Here is a 22,546-nt window from a genome sequence, read left to right on the forward strand (position 1 = left end):
TTCTGAAAGTATTCAGTATAATTAAGAAATTGTCATGATGTTGTTGTTATGGCAGTATCCTCACAGCTCAGGATACACAGTTCAGAAGAGGGAGGTCGCTTTTTACTAACATGCTGGAATTCTATGAAGAGGCAACAAAAGGATACGATCAAAGTGGAGCTTATGATATTATTTATCTGGACTTTCATGCGGCACCTTATCAAATGCTTTCTGAGAGGTTGGGCATCAAGTTAAAAGAAGTGGGAGTTCAGGGTGATGTTTTTAGATGGGTGCAGAATTGGCTCAGACACAGGATGCAAAGGGTGATGGTGTGAGGAACCTCATCAGACTTGGCTGATGCTGAGTGGTGTTCCACAGGGTTCAGTGCTAGGGCCGCTGCTATTTTTAATATATATAAATGATTTAGATAGGAATATAAGTAACAAGCTGGTTACGTTTGCAGATGATACCAAGATAGGTGGATTAGCAGATAATTTGGAATCCGTTATATCATTACAGAAGGACTTGGATAGCAGACAGGCTTGGGCAGATTTGCGGCAGATGAAATTTAATGTCAGTAAATGTAAAGTATTACACATAGGAAGTAAAAATATTAGGTTTGAATACACAATGGGCGGTCGGAAAAATCGAGAGTACACCTTATGAGAAGGATTTAGGAGTCATAGTGGACTCTAAGCTATCAAATTCCCGACAGTGTTCAGAAGCCATTAAGAAGGCAAACAGAATGTTAGGTTATATAGCACGATGTGTGGAGTACAAGTCACAGGAGGTTATGCTCAACCTTTATAATGAACTGGTGAGGCCTCATCTGGAGTACTGTGTGCAGTTTTGGTTTCCAGGCTATAAAAAGGACATAGCCGCACTAGAAAAGGTCCAGAGAAGATCGACAAGGCTGATTCCAGGGCTACAGGGGTTGAATTATGAGGAATGATTAAAAGAGCTGAGCCTTTACAGTTTAAACAAAAGAAAATTAAGAGGTGACCTGATTGAAGTGTTTAAAATTATGAGGGGAATTAGTACAGTGGATTGAGACTTGTATTTTAAATAAGTTCATCAAGAACACGGGGACACAGTTGGAAACTTGTTAAGGGTAAATTTTGCACAAACATTAGGAAGTTTTTTCTTTACACAAAGAACGATAGACACTTGGAATTAACTACCAAGTAGTGTGGTAGACAGTAAGATGTTAGGGACTTTCAAAACTCGACTTGATGGTTTCTTGGAGGAAACAAGTGGATAGGACTGGCAAGCTTTGTTGGGCTGAATGGCCTGTTCTCGTCTACAGTGTTCTAATGTTCTAAAGAAGCTTCAGGAGACTGGGCTTAGATTCAGGCCTGGTCATTATATACCAGTGGTCTCAAACTCCGGTCCTGGAGGGCTGCAGTGGCTGCAGGTTTTCATTATAAAATCCTTTTCTTAAGTAGTGACATGTTTTTGCTGCTAATTAACTTCTTTTGAATTCATTTTAATTGACGCTCTTGAAGACTCAGACCCCTGAATTATTTATTTTTTCTTAATTAGTAGCCAAACACTAATGAGATACAAAATGAACCAAAACAAAACCAGCAAAGTGTGACCATCATACAATATCTGAAAATAAAGAAAGATGAAGGTCTCTGGAATGTTGATCTGCTCAGGTCCACAAAAACTTTATCAGTGCTCTTAGAAAATAGAAAATTGACAATTTCAGAAATGTCTGCAATTGCACAATGAGAGCAGCAACAAGCCATGGAATTAAAGAACGGGTTTAATTAACGACAAGACTCAGCGCCTAATTAAGCAACTGTTTGGAGTGAAATTGGTTGGGGTTTGAGGCCCTGACTTAGTTGGTCTTCTGTCGGCTCACTCACTTCACATTTCATTTCTGTTTGGGTTCTGTTTAAGAAAAGAAATAAATCAATTGAAAGGAACGAGGAAGAAATTCAGGGGAACCCCATCCTTCCATCCATTACCCAACCCACTATATCTTAACTACAAGGTCATAGGGGTCTGCTGGATCCAATCCCAGCCAACGCAGGGCGCAAGGCAGGAAACAAACCCCGACCAGGACGTCAGTCCACCACAAGGCAAATTCAGGGGAACAAATCTTAAAAAACAAGTTAATTAAAATGAAAGGAAAAGGAGTTAATTACAGTAGCAGCAAAAACAGGCCAGCAAATAAGAAAAGGGTTAGAATGAAAACCTGCAGCCACTGCGGTTTGAGACCACTGTTATATACAGTTGCCTCCGCAAAGTATTCAGACCCCTTACATTTTTTCACATTCACAAACACTCAATATCCCAGGATGACAAAGAGAATACAGGATTTTAGGACTTTTTGCAAATGTATTTAAAATAAAGAACTGCCTGTGGTGGGCTGGCGCCCTGCCCAGGATTTGTTCCTGCCTTGTGCCCTGTGTTGGCTGGGATTGGCTCCAGCAGACCCCCGTGGCCCTGTGTTAGGATATGGCGGGTTGGAGAATGACTGACTGACTGGTAAAGAACTGCAATCTCACATTGATACATGTGTTCAGACCCTGTGCCATGACACCTGAAGTCTGGATCTGGTGCATCCCATCCTACTGATGACTCTAAGATGTTTCTACACCTTGTTTGGGATCAACTTGTGGCCATTTCAATTGATTAGACCTGATCAGGAAAGGCACATACCTGTCTATAGAAGGTCCAACATTTGAGAAAAACACAAGACACGAGGTTGAAAGAAATACCTGCAGAGCTTAGGGACAGAATGATGTGATGAGAAACAGGTATGAAAAAGGCTACAAAACATTTTCGGCAGCCAGTTCCCAGGAGCACAGTGGCCTCCATAATTCTTAAATGGATGAAGTCTTGGACAACGCCGACTCTTCCTAGATCTTGCTACCCAGTGAAACAGAGTAATCATGGGAGAAGTGTCATGATAAAAAAGGTGACCAAGAACCTTATAGTCACACTGGCTAAGCTCCAGAGAACCTGTGTGGACATGGGAGAAACTCCCAGAAGGACAACCACCACTGCAACACTACTGATATGGGCTTTAGGGCAGAGTGGCCAGAGCTAATGGACTCTAAGACTGTGAGAAACAAGATTCTCTGCTCAGAAGAAGCCAATATTAATGTCATGTCTGAAGAAACCATATCACCTGTGCCGTGCCTTTCCAAAGGTATAGAGCACGATGGTGTCAGCATCCGACTATGGGGTGGGGTAATGGTTGTGTTAACTGAGATTGAACTGTTTGGTCTCAATTTTAATTGTCACATCTGGAGGAAACCAGGCACCACTCCGCAAGAGACAAGAACCACATTAAACGATCACTAAACCTTTTAACAAAGGAATCAGCAGAAAAAAATGGTGGAATAACACAGCAGCAAACAATTGCTAATTTTACAGCAACTTTATGAGGAAAGTGAGGATCTTAAATAGCCCTGTCAGGTAACTGCGGTACTGATGACCTCAGCACCCAAGATCCCTATTCCCAAATTAGGTTAAAGAACTAGAAAAAAAATGAAAAACAAAATAATACAAAATAAGACAAGGGTGAATCAAGTAAATGATAAATGATGTCACCGTCACAATTTGATCTCGTTTGAGATTTTTCCTGGTTTATTATATACCTTTAATGGAATTTCTTACTTGATGTCATGGTTTTGATGTGTGTCGGATCTGCTTCTACTCCTTAAAAAATGATTTTAAACATATTTAATGACATCTGTTTATTTTAACATCTCATCTCGATACCATTTTGGCTTGTGTATGGTTGCTAGCCGTGTTGCTGTGCTGGACAACTGGAGGTCACGACCTGTGATGTCATTGAATAGAGGGTTTAAAGATCAGGGGTCATGCACTTCCTGATTATCCAACATTGGATACAAATAATTTGTGTTGTTCTTTGCTTTATGCTCATTTTGACTTTTCAAACTACAGATTTCTCACTTTAGTTTTCTTGATTCTATTTTTTGGTTTCTGCTTGGGCTTTTTTAAAAGATAAGACTGATTTTTGGTTTGAAACCTTTGCTTGATATCGACTTATATTTCACCTTTTCATTACTAGTAAAAATATTTCTGCCTTTATTACTGAATATATAACAAACACCATTGTCAAGTCCCCTTTGTTTTGTTTTTTTACTTTCTCGTATACAAAGTATAGTGAAAGTATTGTAATCGTCCAAAAATTTGATTTTGATAAATCTCAACATTTTAGACCACCATGAGTCTGAAAATACAATTTTTGGAAATATGGCTGTGTGTGTGTGTATGTAAACATGATAACTCGAGTACGCTTTCACTTAGGACCTAAGGTCTTAGGTCAACTAAATTTTGCATACAAGTATTTGGTAAAAAAACATGGGTTTCTATCGACTTTCGGCCTATTTCTGTTAACCGGAAGTGGTACTTTACCTTTTATTCATGAATTATTCAACTTTACGTTTATAATAATTGTTGTTGATGGTTCTTTAGTGTACATAATATAAAAATGTACTCATTGCCTTGTGGTTTACTCCTCAAATATCCATCCCTGTATCTGAGTATACGAGAAAGTCCAGGGGAGACCACTCACGATTTAGTTTTTTTGGATCCTTTCTGAATGTAGCCATGTTTTGAATTTGTTTACTTATTTTGTCTAGCAGTTTGGACAGCTAGTCACTGTTTGCCTTCATTTTGTATTTTGACCTTTCGGCCTGTTACTGATTCTTGCATTTCATTTCACTTTTTGTTCCTGCTTGACTTTCTGTGTCTGACACTCCTCCTTGATTCTTGTTTAGCTATTTTCTTAGAATTATGGACATTCATTTTAAACTTTACCATGTCTCCTTCTTTGTCGACTTTCCCTAATATGCACTCCTGTGCTGACAGTCACATGTTAAAAGGTGGCCCACCATGTTGCAGTCCATCAGTTCAGCTTATTTTGCACTGGTGGGCTGTGTTGTGCTCTCTCCTGCATCAGGTAGGTGTTTGCCTGACAATGTAAGTGTGTGCATGAGGTTCTGGTGCTACAGTGATCCTCAAAGTGGCCTTGTCCTGGAAACAGTCCTGATACCTTGACCACCTGTGCTTCACAACTAGTTCTGGTGCTCTGATGATCCTGAAAGTGGGCTTGTCCTGAATGCTGGCCTCACACTTTGACCACCTGTGCTCTACAAACATGTAATCCCTCAAGCTGTTTGGTGAAGTTGTGCTCTCTTTTGTTCTCAGAAACCAAACCCAGTTCAAGGAGGAAGATTTCATAGTTGGTCAAGAGGACTCCATCAACACTACAATCAAAGCTGCTTTGACACTTGTGGGAGACGGATGAACTCTGTTACAGAGGCAGTGAGAAGGATGCACAAATGCACCGGGACAATAGGAAGGCATTCATCCACTTTTCTGAACCCACTTTTCCAACCCCAAAATGTCAAGCACGCAATCTCTGGTTCTTCAAGAAAGGATTTTAAGAAGCAGAGCCAGCTGTGGTGTTGCAGACACTTCTCTAGATATCTGAACCATTTTGGTGCCAATCTTTCAGCACAGTGGCCCTGGGCAGTTTGCACATGACTTGCTTGAATTCAGATTTTTGTAAACACCCCAAAAATAAACAGGGCAACCTGGCCGTGCCCCAAATCCTCATATTTTTTGTCTGCAGGATTTTTTTTTGTTTTACAGATGTGGCAGACAGCCAGGGCCTTTACCTGGCTGGAACGTCCTAACTATGGATGGACGAGAGAGTATTTTCAAGACTGTTTCTCCCCTGGACAGACAGAGGGCATCCCCCCTGGATTCCAGTGTGGTCACGGGTTATGAACATGAACGCTCAACATGCCTGTGGCCACCACCATGGGGTGCCTGGACATTGGTAGCACTTCCGCCACACCCAGAAGTGCTGCCTGAAGAAGCTCTTTGGGCACTGGGACTCCTTCCGGGTGCCCTATAAAAGGAGCCAGTCACCACCGCTCAATAGCCAGAGTCGGGAGGAGGAAAGACAAAGCCTGTCTGGAGGACTGGCTGAGAGAAGCGACGGTGTTGGTGTTCTGTGTAGTACGTTGTGCTGGGGGGAGCAGAGAAAAGTGCTACCTGACTGTAAATAAAACCATGTGTTGTGTGCTAAACCTGTGTCCTGCCTGTCTGCATCAGGGTTAGGGCAGCTGTACGCACCCGGGCGTCACACAGTGCTGGAGCGTTTACTTGGCAGTATCATGAACAAGACATGAACCAAACCAGGATGAAACGCCATTCCACCTCAAGACATATTCGTGCATGTAATAATAATAATAATAATAATAATAATCTCTTTTTAGAAGTGACTCTCAAATCATTGGAAGCATCCCAGCTATGCTTTTGACAGCTGGTTTGGGGTCTTTTACTTTTACATGTATTTCTTTTTAGTTACCAACACACCTGTGTTTCACAAATAACTTCTAAGGCGGCTTGGCTAGCGGTTGGCATTCCTCTTCCAATAAGTGGCAAAAAAAGTGCACCTGATTTACAGGAGATTCATAAGATTACCAGTTTGGTGGCCTTGGCAAAGTGATGATGAAACTAGGGCACCAGTTTATTCTTGGAACTCGATGCCATTTTCACTTCAGCAAGATAACCAACAGACCCCAGCTCAGGAAGTCATTTGAGTTTCAGATGGACTTTTTGGTTTTTGTTCTTGTAACTGCTTTCAGCTTCTTGCAGATCAAAGCTCTGCAAGCAGAAAGAAAACAAGATTTCCAGCAGGCAGAACCCACAACCTTGAGAAACTGGCAATGAGCAGAGTTCCCAAGACACTCAAGCTCCCTTCTGTGGTTGCTGCGGTTGATACCAAGTCCAGTGATGAAGACCTCGAGGCTTGAGGCAAGAAACCCAATGCCTACTTGCAACTGTCCCATCTAACGTTGGTGGGCCACTCAGTGCAGGCCGAATGTTGACTTTTGCTAACGGTTTTTGACTTGAAAGACTGCATGTTGCTACAGTGTATGGGCTTATAGGGTCCTGAGTTAAAAGTTTTTAATGCTGGGTTGCTCATAGATGTATAACAGATAAAAAGATGTATAATATGCATAATATAATGTATGCTGCTACGCCAATAAATTACAGCTCTGAACATAATAAACTTCATCTTCAACACACACATTCGGACATACCACTGAAGGAATGACATTAAAGCAGGAAATGGCACAGCGTAGTTTGTTATTATACCAGATATAAATTGTTTGTGTCCTTCAAAATGAATTCCATTACTAAGCAGACATGTAGAATACATAATGCATTAATTACAGTGTAATAACAATATAACAAGCACATTTAATAAACTGCACCTTAATAAAATCAGACATGTGGCTCAGATCTTAATTTGCATGCTGTTAGGACTGAAATGCTTGTTATTATGCCTATCAGCTTTTATGGGAAAGAAACTGCGCTATGCTACTTGAAACAAAAAGTATAAATATAATACATATAGGGCTGAGTGATCTGTTGTAGCAGCAGGCAGACTGGTAAACGTTCAAACAAGAAGGGCGACTCTGATGCTCAGGATCTGTGCTGGAATTGGCAAGGTTGCCGGTTCAAATCCCGTTACTGCCAGAAGGGATCCGACTCCGTTGGGCCCATAACCTGAAAACTGCTCCAGGGGTGCTATACAATGACTGACCCTACTCTCGGACTTCCATGCGGAAATACAGTTTCTCCTCAGGGATTAATAGAGTTTATCAAATCAAAATATGCCTGCATTGGCAGAGACCCTTCGGAATGTTTCGTTTATGTCTGTGCTACGTAGCCTCCTGAAATGATTTTTTCCTGGATATCAGTAACAATACTGTAAATCCTATATATACTTAATATCTAGTGAAACCATAGCTAAGGGGACAGTTTTGGTAGAATGTGGAGGAAAATAAGACCCTGCTCATCTTTCTCTAGTCTGGTGCTATGAGACGTCAGATGAATAGTAGAAAAAATGAGAAGCCTGGGACTGAGACGTCTGTGCTTAGCTACCACTAATCTGGTTGTTCAATGCAGAAACACCTTCCACATATCCAACCTGAATTCACCATCCTTGGAATTTGCTGGGATGGACTCGTTTATGCCTACCGGAGTGACCTGACTATATCCCAGATATGTGAACATCTTTCATTCCATGGAAGTGATAGGACACTAAAAGGCGTGCAGATGTTCAGAAGCCACTGACTGCAGTTTTCTTTTCATAAAAGCAATGAGAAGTCAAGCAAAATGACGCCTTTTATTGGTTAACTGAACAGATTACAATATGCAAGCTTTCAAGGCAGCTAAGGCCCCTTCTTCAAGCAAGATGTAATTTAGGTGTCTGAGTTGCCTCAAAAGCTTGCATATTGTAATCTGTTCAGTTAGCCAATAAAAGGCGTCATTTTGCTTGACTTTTTGTCTCATCCATAAGGGGTAACATGGTACAACAACCTAGTAATATTCTCATAAAAGGAAACACATTAGTAAGCAGCAACAGTCCAGTGATGAGTTCATTTATGTATGTAAGTGTATTATACAGTATAATTAAGTTATAAACACCCATTCAAACTATAAAACACCATGGATCAGAAACTGGAAAAAGCAGAATCAAATATGGGGCATTAAAGATAGAACGACATACATTGCTACTCTTTTAGAAGGACAAACTTAGTGGAATTTCTCCTCAAGACCCCCGCTCAGCCTAGTTTCATAGTAAGCTGCTCCCTAATGCGAGTTTAGCCATTCTGTGCTACTTTCTTCTGTCTCCTCAACTGCACTTTAAAGCACCGGGTGATGGTCTTTGCAACAGAGACGCAATTACTAAAAATGTGCTTTATATAATGAAGTGTAGGCTGCTATGCCAGACATGTTTAAAGCAGAAGAAATTACATAATTTACTCTACAAGTAAGTTAATGTAATATATCTTAAACACCAAATCATTTGTAAAAAGCTGTTCACATCCTCCTCCACCCTGTAGCTCGATGACCTGTATAGCTTCCAGCATACGATCTACAATCAATTCAAGCAAAATTTTTCTTGTGTTTTTTGACCAAATCAGTTTTATAAAATGGACAGTCCAGAGGTTTCAAGGTAAGATACTAGTAATTAATGATCATCGCACCAGAGAGGGGTAACATATTACATGTTGCTGAAAAATTCAAGGAAAATGTCCACTGCACTCTGCTTAAATAACTGTAAACTAGAACTTGAGATTAAAATCTGCCACACATAATGCACTCAAATGGCAAAAAACTGAGCCAAATACACCACATACTGTGAATAAACTCCATGCTGAAAATCAGGCCTAAGGCACATCACACTGCTATTGGACTAATTCAGGATAGTGAATTTTACAAAAGGGTTCAGGGAAGATCCTAAAACCAGTTTGGCAAGTGATTCTCTGCAGGACTCTCTCAATCAAATGAAAGCCAAACTACCTCGCTGGTAAGCATCAGCTCAACAAATTGTTTTGGGGGCAGGTGTGAAACCCATTGTGTCACACCAGAATTCTATTGGTCTAAAGTTGCCTGTTTGCTTTTAAATCAAATGCCATTAAGTAGCACAACACCCTATTGGCTGTAGGGTTTGGACAGAGAGTCTATAAACTTGCTTGCTTTATCCCTCCCTCTCTGTCTCTTACACCATCATCATGAGGAGTATCTTTCACAACATTTCCATGAAAAGAACAACATAATGAAGAGCACAGCTCAGCAGCCATATTGAGACAGACCTGTTCTGAAAAAAGCTGACCAAAAAAGAATACCTTAACTGGAGACATTTTAAGTAAGTAACAAGGCTGCGCCACCTGAAACTACACATCAGTATTAATCAGGTTGTATGGTTGCCAAATTTGCACATACTTTGCTTATTGTTATTATTTATGAATATTATCAATAATACATTATTTAAAATGCAACTTAACTCCTGTTTGTCTTTTACTACACGTAATTGCCTGAGGTTATAAATGTAGAAGAGAAGGTGGGGAGAAGTTATAAAGTACGATAGCTTATAAACAGTGGTAAGACTATGAGATTTGAGGCATTCTGACAAAGGCTACACATTAAAGAATACAAAAGGGGAAAGTATAGTAATACAGAATTCTACCAAGACAAAACAATTGTATACACTGTCACGCCTTCCAGGCTCATCTGAGGTAAGCTCTACCACTCCAGGACACCAGGGGAAAGATCGCTAACTCTTGTAACTCTTGTATGTCTCTTATAACCCACAGTTCTGAGAAGACGCCCACTGAGGGTAACTGACCACGCCCCTTTGGAGCTCTAATAGTGAGGCACTGAAGAAGTGGTGTCTCATTCAGATCAGTGCAGCACGTTATGGAGCTCCAATCCTGTGACAAGACCGCTCTGCAGATCCTATCACTGTAAAGCCAACAGCTAAAGCCTTCACGATTGTAAGATTGGCGCTAACGCGCGCTTAGCTTTTTCAGTTTTTTTTTTTATTTTTTTCAAAGTTGGCACCCCAGTCTCCCGTTTGACTTCTGTCAACATCGACCAACGACGACACTCATACCAATGCGTATCTTTAACACAGAAATCACATAATAGGCCAGAATTTTTTTTGATAACAAATTGGAGGTAAACATCATAATTTTAATAGTGACATATGCACACAATATAACATTAGCCACCTCTAACATAAAGCACTATTAAGACTAAAAAAGTCATTAATGCGTTTCTTGGGGATGGTGAAGAAAAACATTCATAAAGATTTGAAGAATGGTATCGGCTGCACACTAATAAATGTGAAAAGGGCTTTTTCGACTTTTATACATGTCCACGCTACTCTATTTGCATTTAAAAATGGCCACACTGACATTTTCACATGATTTACGGAAACATCTCCATACACACTAAAGATAAGTGAAAATCCAAATGACGCAGTCGTCTGCCTACACTGGGCAAGCACACAGAATCGTAGATCCTTAAAGGGATGGTAGCTTTTCTGGCCAAGCTATAAAGATCGGTGAATTATTTGCCTTTTACAAATGTATGCAGCACTCAAACTTTACAAAACACAAGTTAGATGGCTGCAAGTAAGCAACACAACAAGCGTCATGGAAAGCAATTCTTCTGTGTCTGCTACGTTAGAATACGCTTTTTGTTCTGCAAAGGGTGGCCAATCAGGGAATAAGAAGGTGTAATGAGCAGGATCCAATCAGGGAAGGGCCACGTAATAAACAAACACACATTGCAGTGCGATTAGAGTCTGCATTTTAGGAAAACTGTCTTTTTGTCCGTCCGCACCAAAATGCTGAGCTGTGTTTTCACAAGTATGTGTGTATGGAGGGAGTTTTCAGAAGTCTTTGCTTTCAGAGGTTGAAAATATTAGGGTAGTGGGGATGAAAGGTGAAAACAAAGACTAATGCCTATGTTTTTAAATGAAAATATATTAGCGTGGACATGACCTCATCCAGTGGGTTTCAGGGAATCGTTAAGTTTTGATGAAATTGGAATTGCCTTAATAATAAAAAACAATCAGTAACTTTCTAACCCAATTAGTCCTGAATAGGGTCCCGGGTGTCTGCTGGCACCTATCTCAGCTAAAATAGGGCAGAAAACAAGAACAAAACCCAGACAGGGCGCCAGCCCATTGCAGGTTCAACACACACACTCTAACCACACACCAGGGCACCAAGCTGTCCACCAACATTAAAGAAGCACTATAAGTGTTAGGAAAGTCTTAAAAACCTGCAACACCAACCCAATGTGCCATCAGAAGCCTTGACGTTTTTGCACTTCCAATTTTATATTTAATTGCTAAGCATAGATAATATGCCACATATTAATCTCTATAAAAAGTGTTCTAATTAATTGCAAAATGCAATGTAATCATCATAACAGGCAAAATATTCTGCATGCCAAAAACCATTAAATACTGTGAATCTGGAGGTTTAGAATTTAATAGTGAGATGTTGTGCAGGGCTGCTTGATCCCTTATCTATTAAGGGAAGGAAACACACGCCATGGGACTAAGCATCGACTGCCGCAGCCCTCTGTGCTCCTGCTACAAAGAACACATGCTGCCAGCCAGATGTGTGTGCAGAAAACCCACGAGGCGCCATTACCAAGCCAAGTTATTCTCATCCCTTTAATGGTGCTGGGGCACTACTGACTTGGCAGATGTGTGCGGCACATACCGGATTGAGCAGAACTGTCAGAAAGAGCTCTCCTCCCTTGATGCTTTTGTCCAGCTCCTTGGGACCCCCTGGGTACTCCTTGTAGAATATCGTATGGGTGAACAAGCCGCAGGTTTGACGGGGAAGTACCTGCATACAATAAAAAAAAACAAACGTAAATTACACATTTTCACTTCTTGACAGTCACACAAATATGCCTTCCAATTTAAATAAACACTAGAATTTTTTATTAGGACTTCTGAGCATAAAAAAATGATCATAAGCATGTTACAACATCCAAATTATAACTATTAGCTGTCATGGATATTCTTGACCTCTGTGTTTGGGAAGCTAAGAAGAAATGCATTTTCATTTTCATTGCAATAAACTTTCTCTTTTTTAATATAATGAAAGTTCACATTTGTATACTTTGGTTTTGATCAATGAAATTTGAAAATCAATACAACTGAAAATCAATCTGCTGACATGTATGCCAGCTTTTTATACTTAAACATTTCTAAGAAATCTGCTAAGAATGCCCATAATTTAAAGACAGAGCAAGGTGACACAGTGTCTAGCAGTGGTGGCTCACAGCTGCCTTGGTGTGACTGGCTAAAGCTGATGTCACATTATGTGACTTCTGGTCAGACAGTGTGTCACATTAGCCGTTGCTAAGCTTATCTTTGGACCAGGCCAGTTTATATGACTGAAAATCACTAGGCATGTCACATCTAGTGACTGCATGCCAAGCTTCTTAAAAGTCGTGCTCACCCATTTTGTGCCGTATGAAGGGTATGGCGAGATCAGCCACACTTTGGCCCCTTTTGTTTCTTATAATTTCTTGTGTGAAATTCAAGACATTAGACAGACAAGCTTCTCTTCTATTAGTAAGGTCCAAAACACCTGCGTTCCTTATTTCTCATAATTGCATTATATATATTGTACTTCCGAATGAGCATTCATTGGTTGTCAGTTCTCATGCACACAAAGCCCACCCCTACCACTAAAGACAAAATGAAACCTGTAGGAGGAGGAGAGCAGTAAGCTTCCATTATAGTCAACTCAAACATGCTTGATTTTGTCCAGGTGACTAGTTGGACGAATGTTAAATTAAGCCTATGTCACCTTATGTGACATTTAGTTGTAGACTATTGCTGGCCACAGTCGCCAGTCTCATCAGTGCACCATGTCAAATTACACAACTATAAATTGCAGCCCTCGTCACATTTACTGACTGATCAGTCGTGCTCACCCCTTTTAGCATGGTGCTGATGGAGCCGGCGCTTCTCGAAGTGTGAATAGCGGCAGTGAGTTCAGCAGTAATCTCTGCTCTATATTTGTTTTTTCCATTCTGTTATGATATATAAAATATGAGACTTCAAATAGAAGAGCTTCTCTTCTGCTTGTGAGATGACTTTTAAGAAGAATCTGAATGAGATATTGGGACAGCTTAGCTAAACAAGCGGGCTTGATGGAAGGAATGGTTTCCTCCTCATATGTTAAATTTATTATATTCTTATGTGAACTTATGTGAACTAAGTACTTTGAGCTACATCACTTGTATGAAAATTTTCTATATAAATAAATATTTCTGTTGTTATGTGAAGGCCACAGCCTTCGTGGTGCCCGACCGAGCCAGTGCTGTACTGGTGCTTTGTGAAGGGTTAATAGCTATGGTGTATTCTTCATACATTCTATGCATTGCACTGTGTGCTGAATGCTCATTGGTTCTCAGCTCTCGCACACAAAGAGCCCGCCCCTGCGACCAAAGAGCAAATCAAACCTGTTTGAGATTATCCTTGCCAGTCACAGACTAGGTGGTCTCAGTCATTAGATATGTCACATGGGAGTGTGCCACTGCCGCTGCCACCGACTACCTTCAGCTGGCTATGATCAAGTCATTAAGGACAATGGCTGAAAATTGCTGGAACACAAACCTTATAGTAGCTTGGTTAAAGCAGTGGTTCTCAATCTGTGGGGCGGACCCCCCTAGGGCTCCTTTAAAAAAAAAACGTTAGTGGGGGCGCGATTAAAACTGTTATGAAAACAAGGGTCACAAATACTTAAAGGTTGAGAAACGCTGGGTTAAAGTATTATGACTGAGAGGTGCGTTTGCAAGTTGCCTCTTATTGGGATTTGATCTTGTGGCTCCTTCCCATGGTTAAAAATAAAACAAAAGCTCATTTGATTATGGAGCTAAAGGAGCAATTCTTTAGTCTGAGCGGCTGCTAATGGTTACGATTATCAAGAAGCAGTGGATATCGCAGGTTTGAATGCTGCACTTCTTAATACTGACGGTTAAATTCTTCTTGCTGTTTTACAAGGTGCTATTAGGTGGGTATTTATTTTATACCAGTGGAACTCAGGCAGGATTTTTAATGTATTTCCTTACATCCTAAATCATCTTTCCAGCCATTTCCCTCTGGAGTAGCCTGTTCAGATTCTCATTCAATGCAGCTGTTTTTTCATTACACATCTGCTTTCCCCAAAGAGGAGACCTTTGCATGCGTATAATAGGATGTCACAAAACTAAGAATTATGCATAAAAGCAGTCATAGCTACTGGGGATTGTAGCATAGACTCCACTGAGAGGCGTTTTTGTAGGTTGGTTATACCAGTCTGGGTGGGAGGAGGACGAGAGCTGCATGCTTCTGTTAAATTCAAATTCTGCTCTCATATATGTTAGATACTAGAATATTTTCTTGTGAGGAAAAAAAAATGTTTTTCAAAATCGGGATCAAGCTTACCCAACATGAAGCAGCACTAGAAAATGTATTTAATAAGGTTAATGTGAGATGATTTCATACCGTTTGTCACCAAGAAGCTTTGAATGCTGTTTTGCTTTAAGTTTACATCACAAAGGTACATGCAGAAATTACACACTTTTAGTAAAAGATAGCTAAGATCTGCAATTAGCTGTGTGATTGTTTGTTACTAATTTGGTGTTGTCACTGGCAGGGAGTTCATTTTGCAAATACTTTTTTTTTCTAAAAATATATAATAAAAATACCGTATGTACTTAAATTCTCCCACGGATAAGTCGGGGCTTGATTTTACCGTATAATTTTCAGTATTTTATAATGTCGGTCGTATAAGTCGAATGCAGAAAACTGACGCTATTTGTTCAAGCGATTATGATATGCTAACGCCCACCTGAGAGAGTAACCATGGAGCACACTGCCTTGTTTTCTATGTATTGTGCCTACAAGACCACACGGTAATACCCAAACTATTCCGAAGCGACGTTTGAACTGTTTTGTGTTTTTTGTATCTCCCACCTTCATACACCTTTATCATAAGAGCATCCCTTATCTATGATGGAGCGTTCAACCAGAAGAAAATACGAAGCTTGTTTTAAATTAAAAGTGTCCACCCCTCTACAGCAAATGGAATGTTTTTTCCAAAAATAAAATATTACTATTTATTTATCTAGCAGACACCGTTAGTGACTTAAAAAGCAAGTTATAATACATTACAAGGTGCAAGCATCCAAAGCAGGAGAGAACAAAGAGGTAAAATCGCTACTGTCACGGATGTGTGTCTGTAGATCACCCTTCTGACTCATCTTGGGTAAACAGTCCCACCCCGGGACAAGATGGGGTGCTGTTGATAACAGTATCATCTTTTTCTTGTTCCAACATCCAGAAGAAGTCATCCAGTGACTGACTCCACTCCTTCCTGTCCTCTTTATGCAGCTCGCTCTTTTTACAGCTTTTAGTTAATTCAAAATGCTCCTGCAAGAATTGTTACAAGAAGAAGAAAGTGCAAACACTTAACTCCAGTTCTCAGGCCCTTCCTAGTTACGTTCTGGGCCGATTTCAAAATCCTCCTTTTAAAGCCTTAAATGGCCGAGGTCCTGCTTACTTATCTGAACTTATCATTATTTACAAACCAGATTGCACATAAAGATCTCAAAATGCCATTCTGCTTAAGATTCAGAAGATTAATAAAATAACAGTTGGGGGTTGAGCTTTTACTTACAGAGTCCTGAAGTTGTAGAATGATCTGCCAGCTAATATAAGAGATGCCCCTTCAATATCAGCTTTTAAATCCTGGCGGAAGACTCACTACTTTAGTCTGGCATACCCTGACTAGAGCTGCTGCTTAGCTGTGCATACTGCATTTCTCTTTGTTAGTTATTTGTGCAGAAAATTAAGTAATACAATATTTATTAATCTGTTTTTCTTCTCGGTATCTGCACTTGGTGCCACTACTCTACTGCCAGGCTGCTCTCCTACATAGGGAAAAGTCATCTCAGATAAAAGAGCGTTTGGAATCACTGAATGGAAAGTTTCTCTCATTAGATTGGATGACCAGCACAGATTCCACTATAGAAAACCCAGGAGCGGGTTGGCAGCCAACTGGCTGAGGTCTCCAGAACTGTGACTTCCTCTTTTACAATTTTAACTGTCCATAGGTGGTTCGATTAACCAATGGACAGATATTGTTGGTTTCCATTTGTGTTTAATCAGTTTCTACCTTGTTCTTCGCGTGTTTTAACAAATACGGTTCTGTATTTAGTAACTAGTAGAGCTGATACTTATATTTTAAATCAGATTTGTTCACAGCACTCGGTGTCTGCACTCAGCAGAGAGCATTATACAGAAAATAAGTTGTTGCTGATAAAGCTCAAGTGGTATGGGCACATTGTTAGATCATGCAAAAAACATCCTAGAGGGCACAGTGCATGGAGGAAGGAAAAGAGGCAGACAGAGAAAGAGGTGGGAAGACAACACCAAAATGTGGACTGGGCTGTCTTTCAGCACAGAGAAGACAGGAATGGCTGAAGATTGTCAGGACAGCCACACAAGGCTTCAGGGCTAAGGGACTGATGGTGATGATGATTACTCAGTCAGCGTTTTATGTTGGAATTCTTCCTCACTAAAGTTTGCTGCTAAACATCTGTCTATGCAAGAGTGGGCTGTAGAGGCCCAATTCCTTTAAGCCATTTGAACCAAGAGGTCTAAAACACCTAACTGCCCTCACATTCAGACATCCATCTATCTTCTAAATCCGCTTGTCCCAGGCAGGCCAGTTTCTTTAATATATGCATGAAGATCAGGTTTGTCTCAATTAGCCCCACTGCTGATGATTATAAACTCTGAGGAATATTGTCAGAGCGGCCTCCGTTAATTTTACGCCTTTTACTGACACGTATTAATCTAGTCAAGCCATTGAGTGTGTAGTTCAGGCTTGTTATTTCTGTGACGCACAGACGGTAAAGCGTGTGATTTAAATAAATCAAGTGAATGGCTTACAGAATTATTATAAAATCATAGCCTGTAAGAACACTGACTTTTGAGCTTCTGTGTTAAGGCCTGTGTCTTTTTTGTTTTTATTTCATTTCTTATAAGTCACTTCCTTCTGCTTCACAGATGTTTTGCATGGTTGGGCTGAGGTGTGGCCAGCAACTTAATAGCTAAACCTTCCATACACTAATGTCGCTTCTGACCCAACGCGAGATTTGCTTTTAGTGTCAGATGCCAGTTAAGGCTTATCGCCAGGAGCCATGTCCTTCTGCATTCCGCTTAACCAGACAGGACCTCTAACTGCAGCTGTTAGGGAACGCGTCTGCGGCATTTAATGACAGTTCTTTATAAGTCGCTGGCATTAATTACGCTAAATAATTTATGCAAAACACGCAATGCTTTTACTGTGTTCAAATGTCAATGTTCAATCCTACAGCATGTGAAGGACACTAAAACTGACATGAGTAGAATTTATTAAAATGGACAGAACCTGCCCGAAAATGCCAAGTCACATAACTGCAGTAATACTGCCGGAGGCCTATTATTTAGGGTCGTTAAACAGAAACACGTCGCATCCGCTGCTGCATTCAATTTGCAGCCAGAGTCTGTTAAATCTTTGAAGCCTTTGAGGCAGGCAGAGGGACACGGATCCTGAAACTTTCTTCCTCGTGTTATCACTGGGAGTGGCACTGCTGCTTCAAACATCTTGCATCATGGGATTGAATGTCTGGTTAGCATCTCAGTGGAGTTTTCTCATCTTTTACCTAACTGGGTCTTCCTCAGGGTGCTTGCAAAGATGTGCAAGTTAGTTTAATAAACTGGTAAAAGATGCGGATACGCTAGGCCCGAGATGGAGTCAGAACTGTTACATTAGGTTATTATCTACAGCAGAAGTTCTTAAACTGATAGATAGATAGATAGATAGATAGATAGATAGATAGATAGATAGATAGATAGATAGATAGATAGATAGATAGATAGATAGATAGATAGATAGATAGATATGGAAGCCACTATGTAATGATAGATACATCTTTCCCTTAAAGATCTGTTGGCTGATTTTGAATCAGTGTCTTTTTTTCCCATGAGCATGAGTGCATCCATTTTGCTTTTCTTACTTTCAATTTTCTAATGAAACGAGGTTACCAGAGTGGTACCCCAACATTTCTCCTTGCTCTTGAGTGTTTTGTTTGCTGGCCGGTTACAACGTCCTATAGAAATACAAGTGTCTCAAAATACATAAAACCACAAGAAAAAGTGTGCTAAATAGAGGTGCGGACATCACTCACCACAGAGTTCATGCTCAGACATACCCGACTAATTCTACTACACAAACATCTCTGCAATGCCATTTGGGTAGCTATACCCACAGTTTAAGAAACACCGACCATCAGGACCCAATGTCTTTGTAACATGCTTTTCCTTCTTTTCTGTCCCACTTGAGTTTGAAAGTACAAAAAGGTGGGCTCAGATCCTAACTCACACTCACCATGTATGCTCTATGCCAGTCACATAACTGCCATGCTCCTGACTATGCCACCATTTTGTACCTAAATGTTATTGAACCATCAACACCAACAGTCCCTGCCCTGAGTTGTCGAGATGTGCAACAGCAGGCGTTCAGTCAGTGAGCGACTTTAGGGGTGATAAGGCGGTGGGATAGCTAAGCTTAGTCATGGGACCTACCGCTATGAAAGCACCAACATACGCAGTGTGAGATCTGACAGCTTTACTCGTTCAGAAAAGTGATAATGGGCTTCACTGTCGTCACTCCCAAGTCAAAAATGGTACAAAAATGACACGTGACACGACAACAAGCATCTTTTGCGCAATATATAAAAAAAAGTATAAAAGAATCAAGTTAAAAAAATAGACATCCTAAAAAATATGGCTGTGTATCCTTTGTATGTGATGTGTTTCGGCTGAATATTCTCAATAACAGTTAATTAGGACGGCATGTGGATAGAGAATTCTTTGGATTAGTTATATAATCCACTTCATAATAATGGATTAATGTGGTTTTGGGCTGTTTTTTAATTTAAAATTAAAGTGAAAGTTTGGTTTGCACTTTAGTGTTTAAATTTTGTTGAACAATACCCAGGGTGGTTTTTCTATTTAGTACACTTAACATCTATTAGAAATTGTTGTAATATGATAATATCCAAATAACAATGGTATATCTTTACTTCTTTTGTTGATAATTCTGTGGAAAGCACCTTGAGTTGCACGCAACTGCATGATAAAGTGCTATAAAAAAAAAGAGGAACATTACAAGTGTTGAACAAATTGTATGCTTTGCACTTTTTAAAGTATGAAGGAAATAGGCAAAATTAGGAAAATAATTAACAGATTAACTATTTTTTTTCCATTTGGGATCTAACACATTCTGAGATGTTTGTACATAGCCGATTCAGGAAGTATTCAGAACCCTTCACTTTTCATGCACTTTATTGTGTTGTAGGTTTAATTTTTAAATGAATAAATTTCCTATTTTGCCCAACACTCAATAGTCCATACAGACAAAGTGAAAACATGATTTCAGAAAGGTCTGTAAATTAAAAAAAAAAACAAAAACAAAACAAAACGAAAACTGAAATCTGTCATTGAGAGAAGTATTCAGACCCTTAATTCAGTTTGTTATATCGCGCCCTTAAGAGCAATTCCAGCTTTGAGTCTTCTTGGGTGAGTCTGTACATGCTTGGCACACCTGAATTCAAGCAGTTTATCTCATTCTTTTCTCAAGCTTCATTAGACTGGATGGGCTGCATCTGTAAATTGCCATCTTCAGGCCTCTCCACAGATGTTGTTTAGGATTTAAGTCTCGGATTTGGCTGGTGTAAGCTTGACGTTATATAGCGCCTGACCCGACACAGATTGACACGGAGGCACATGTACAATACAATAAACTATTTATTTTCTTCCCCTGTGGACCCACAGGTAATATACAGTCCCAGCACTAATCACACCAGTACAAAAAGCACTTCCCTCTCCTTGGCGCACCACCACTCCTCTCAAGCAACCTTGTCCTTCTCCACCCGACTCTGGCCGCTGAGTGGTGGATTCTGGTTCCTTTTATGGTTCACCCAGAAGTGCTCCAGGTGCTTGATCACCGAGTTCCAGCTGCACATCTGGGTGTGATGCATCTGCTGTTCACATGGACTCAGGAGTCCCAAACACAGCACCCCCTGGCGGTGCCTGTGGGACCCAACAGGGCTGCACCCAACTCCAATTCCCAGGGAACCCTGTGGGAAACCAAAGCACTGCTCCACCCCAGGGGGGTGGCCATCTAGTGTCCAGGGGGAGGTATTACACTGTCCAGGGCTGCTCCCCCTGAATATAGTGTACAGCTGCCTGCCACACTGGGTTGCTCAAGGCCACTCAGGCACATGTCCCAAAGCCACTCCAGCTTTGTTATTGCTGTATGCTTTAGGTCATTGTCATGCTAAAAGGTGAACTGTCTGAGGCTGCATTCACTCTGGAGCAGGATTTCTTCATGGATCTTTCTTTATGTATCTGCATTCACCATTTCCACTTATAAGCACCTCCATAGCACGATTCTGTTACCACCATGCTACACCATATTAGGCAGGTGATGAGAAGGGCCTGGTTTTCACCAGACACAGTGCTTGGAGTTCTCCTCAAAGAATTAAATTTTTGTCTCATCAAACTAGAGAATCTTTTTCCTCATTCTCCCAGAATCCTTTAAACTGTCATATGACTTTTACACTGTGGACAGTAAGGGGTGCTCCTGCTCCCCAAACATCCACCACAAGTAGGCTCAGGACACAAGTTCGAAGCACAAAGTCTTTACTTGTGGCAAATTCTTCCCTATAAGTGTTTCTCGCCACAATCACAATAAAGCACAATAGCACAATAAATCACTCTGTCTTCTCTCTCTCAGTCTCTCATTGCCTCCTCTTTCCTCCTCACAAGCTTTGTCCACCTCCACCTGTCTCTGGTTCATCAATTTAAGTGGGCAGCTCCTTTTATCTAATCCTCCGGGAGTGCTTCTGGTGATATGATGCAGCAACTCTGAAGCAGTTCTGGGTGAGGTTGGAGCGCCACGGAATATGAACTCCAAAACCCCACAGTGCTCCCTGGTGGTCCCCAGGGGACCCAGCAGCGCTGTTCCCCGGGACTACAGTACTCAGGATGTCTTGTGGGAACCCATGCAGGGATCCGAGCCTGGGTCACTGCCATCTATCGCACTTGAGAAGATAACGCCCAATACACATTCTCTCCTCCACTCCTTCCATTCCAAAGGCATCCAGACCAGGTAAAGACCCAGGATATTAATCACACCACTCTACCATAAACACCTAATTGATTGAGGGCTGCTGAGATGGTGGCCCATCGAGCAAGTTGTTCCATATGAGCAGAAAACTTCTGCAGCTCTGTTAAGGTGACCATTGTGTTCTTGGTCAACCTCCATGACCAGGTCCCTTCTTGTCTTGTTACTCAGTTTGGCTGGATTGACAGCTCTAGGAAGGGTCCTAGTGGTTCGCATCTTCTATACCACCAATCTTTCTCAATTTCAGAATTACTGAGGCCACTATGTTCCTGGGAACACTTAAAGCTTTAGAGATGGTTGTAACTCCTTGCCCTGATCTATGCTTCATGACAATTTGATCCCAGAGGTCTACAGAGAGTTACTTGGACATCATGGCTTAGTGTTTGGTGAATTTTCATGGGCCTTGTATATGCAGGTCTGTGTCTTTCTAAATGATGTCCAATCAATTCAGTTTCCCACAGGTGGACTCCTGTCAAGCTCTCAACACTTCTCAAGGAGGCACCTGACCACAATCTGGAGTGCCACAGCAAAAGGTCTGAATACTTCTAGGAGTCATAGATTTCAGGTTTTGATTTTTAGTAATTTGAAAACCTGTCTGAAAACATGTTTTTATTTTGTGATTATGAGTTACTGGGTGTAGACTGATGGACAAAAATGAGAAATGTATCAATTTAAAATGGAAAATATAGGTACTTATTTATGTATAGAGAATGCAGGTACAGTCTCAAGACTTCATACAGAATAGGAGCTGTGAGGAGCCGTGACATGGGTGATCATCCTGGAGAAGAGAGATCAGGAGAGTACGAGGAAGAGCATTTCAAAGCCTAATGTTAACTGTTCTAAACACTGTGCGACAAGCACGGTACACGGTAAACCTGATCCTACAGAGAACAACTAATTACTTTGCTCCCGGTTTACTGTTTACCAGATGTAGCAGAGCAGCTATGGCACTG

General features: G+C 40.8%; 1 protein-coding gene across 2 annotated transcripts in view; it reads right to left on the reverse strand.

The window, feature by feature from the left end:
- ndst3 (N-deacetylase/N-sulfotransferase (heparan glucosaminyl) 3) overlaps positions 1–22,546 on the reverse strand; it is a 491,728-nt gene that overhangs the window by 231,417 nt on the left and 237,765 nt on the right. For both annotated transcript variants that reach the window (XM_039759612.1, XM_039759611.1), the window contains exon 6: positions 12,075–12,203. In XM_039759612.1, the coding sequence (XP_039615546.1) occupies positions 12,075–12,203 (129 nt within the window). The remainder of the gene's footprint in view (positions 1–12,074; positions 12,204–22,546) is intronic.

This window comes from Polypterus senegalus, chromosome 7, assembly GCF_016835505.1.
Source record: "Polypterus senegalus isolate Bchr_013 chromosome 7, ASM1683550v1, whole genome shotgun sequence".
Lineage (NCBI taxonomy): Eukaryota > Metazoa > Chordata > Cladistia > Polypteriformes > Polypteridae > Polypterus > Polypterus senegalus.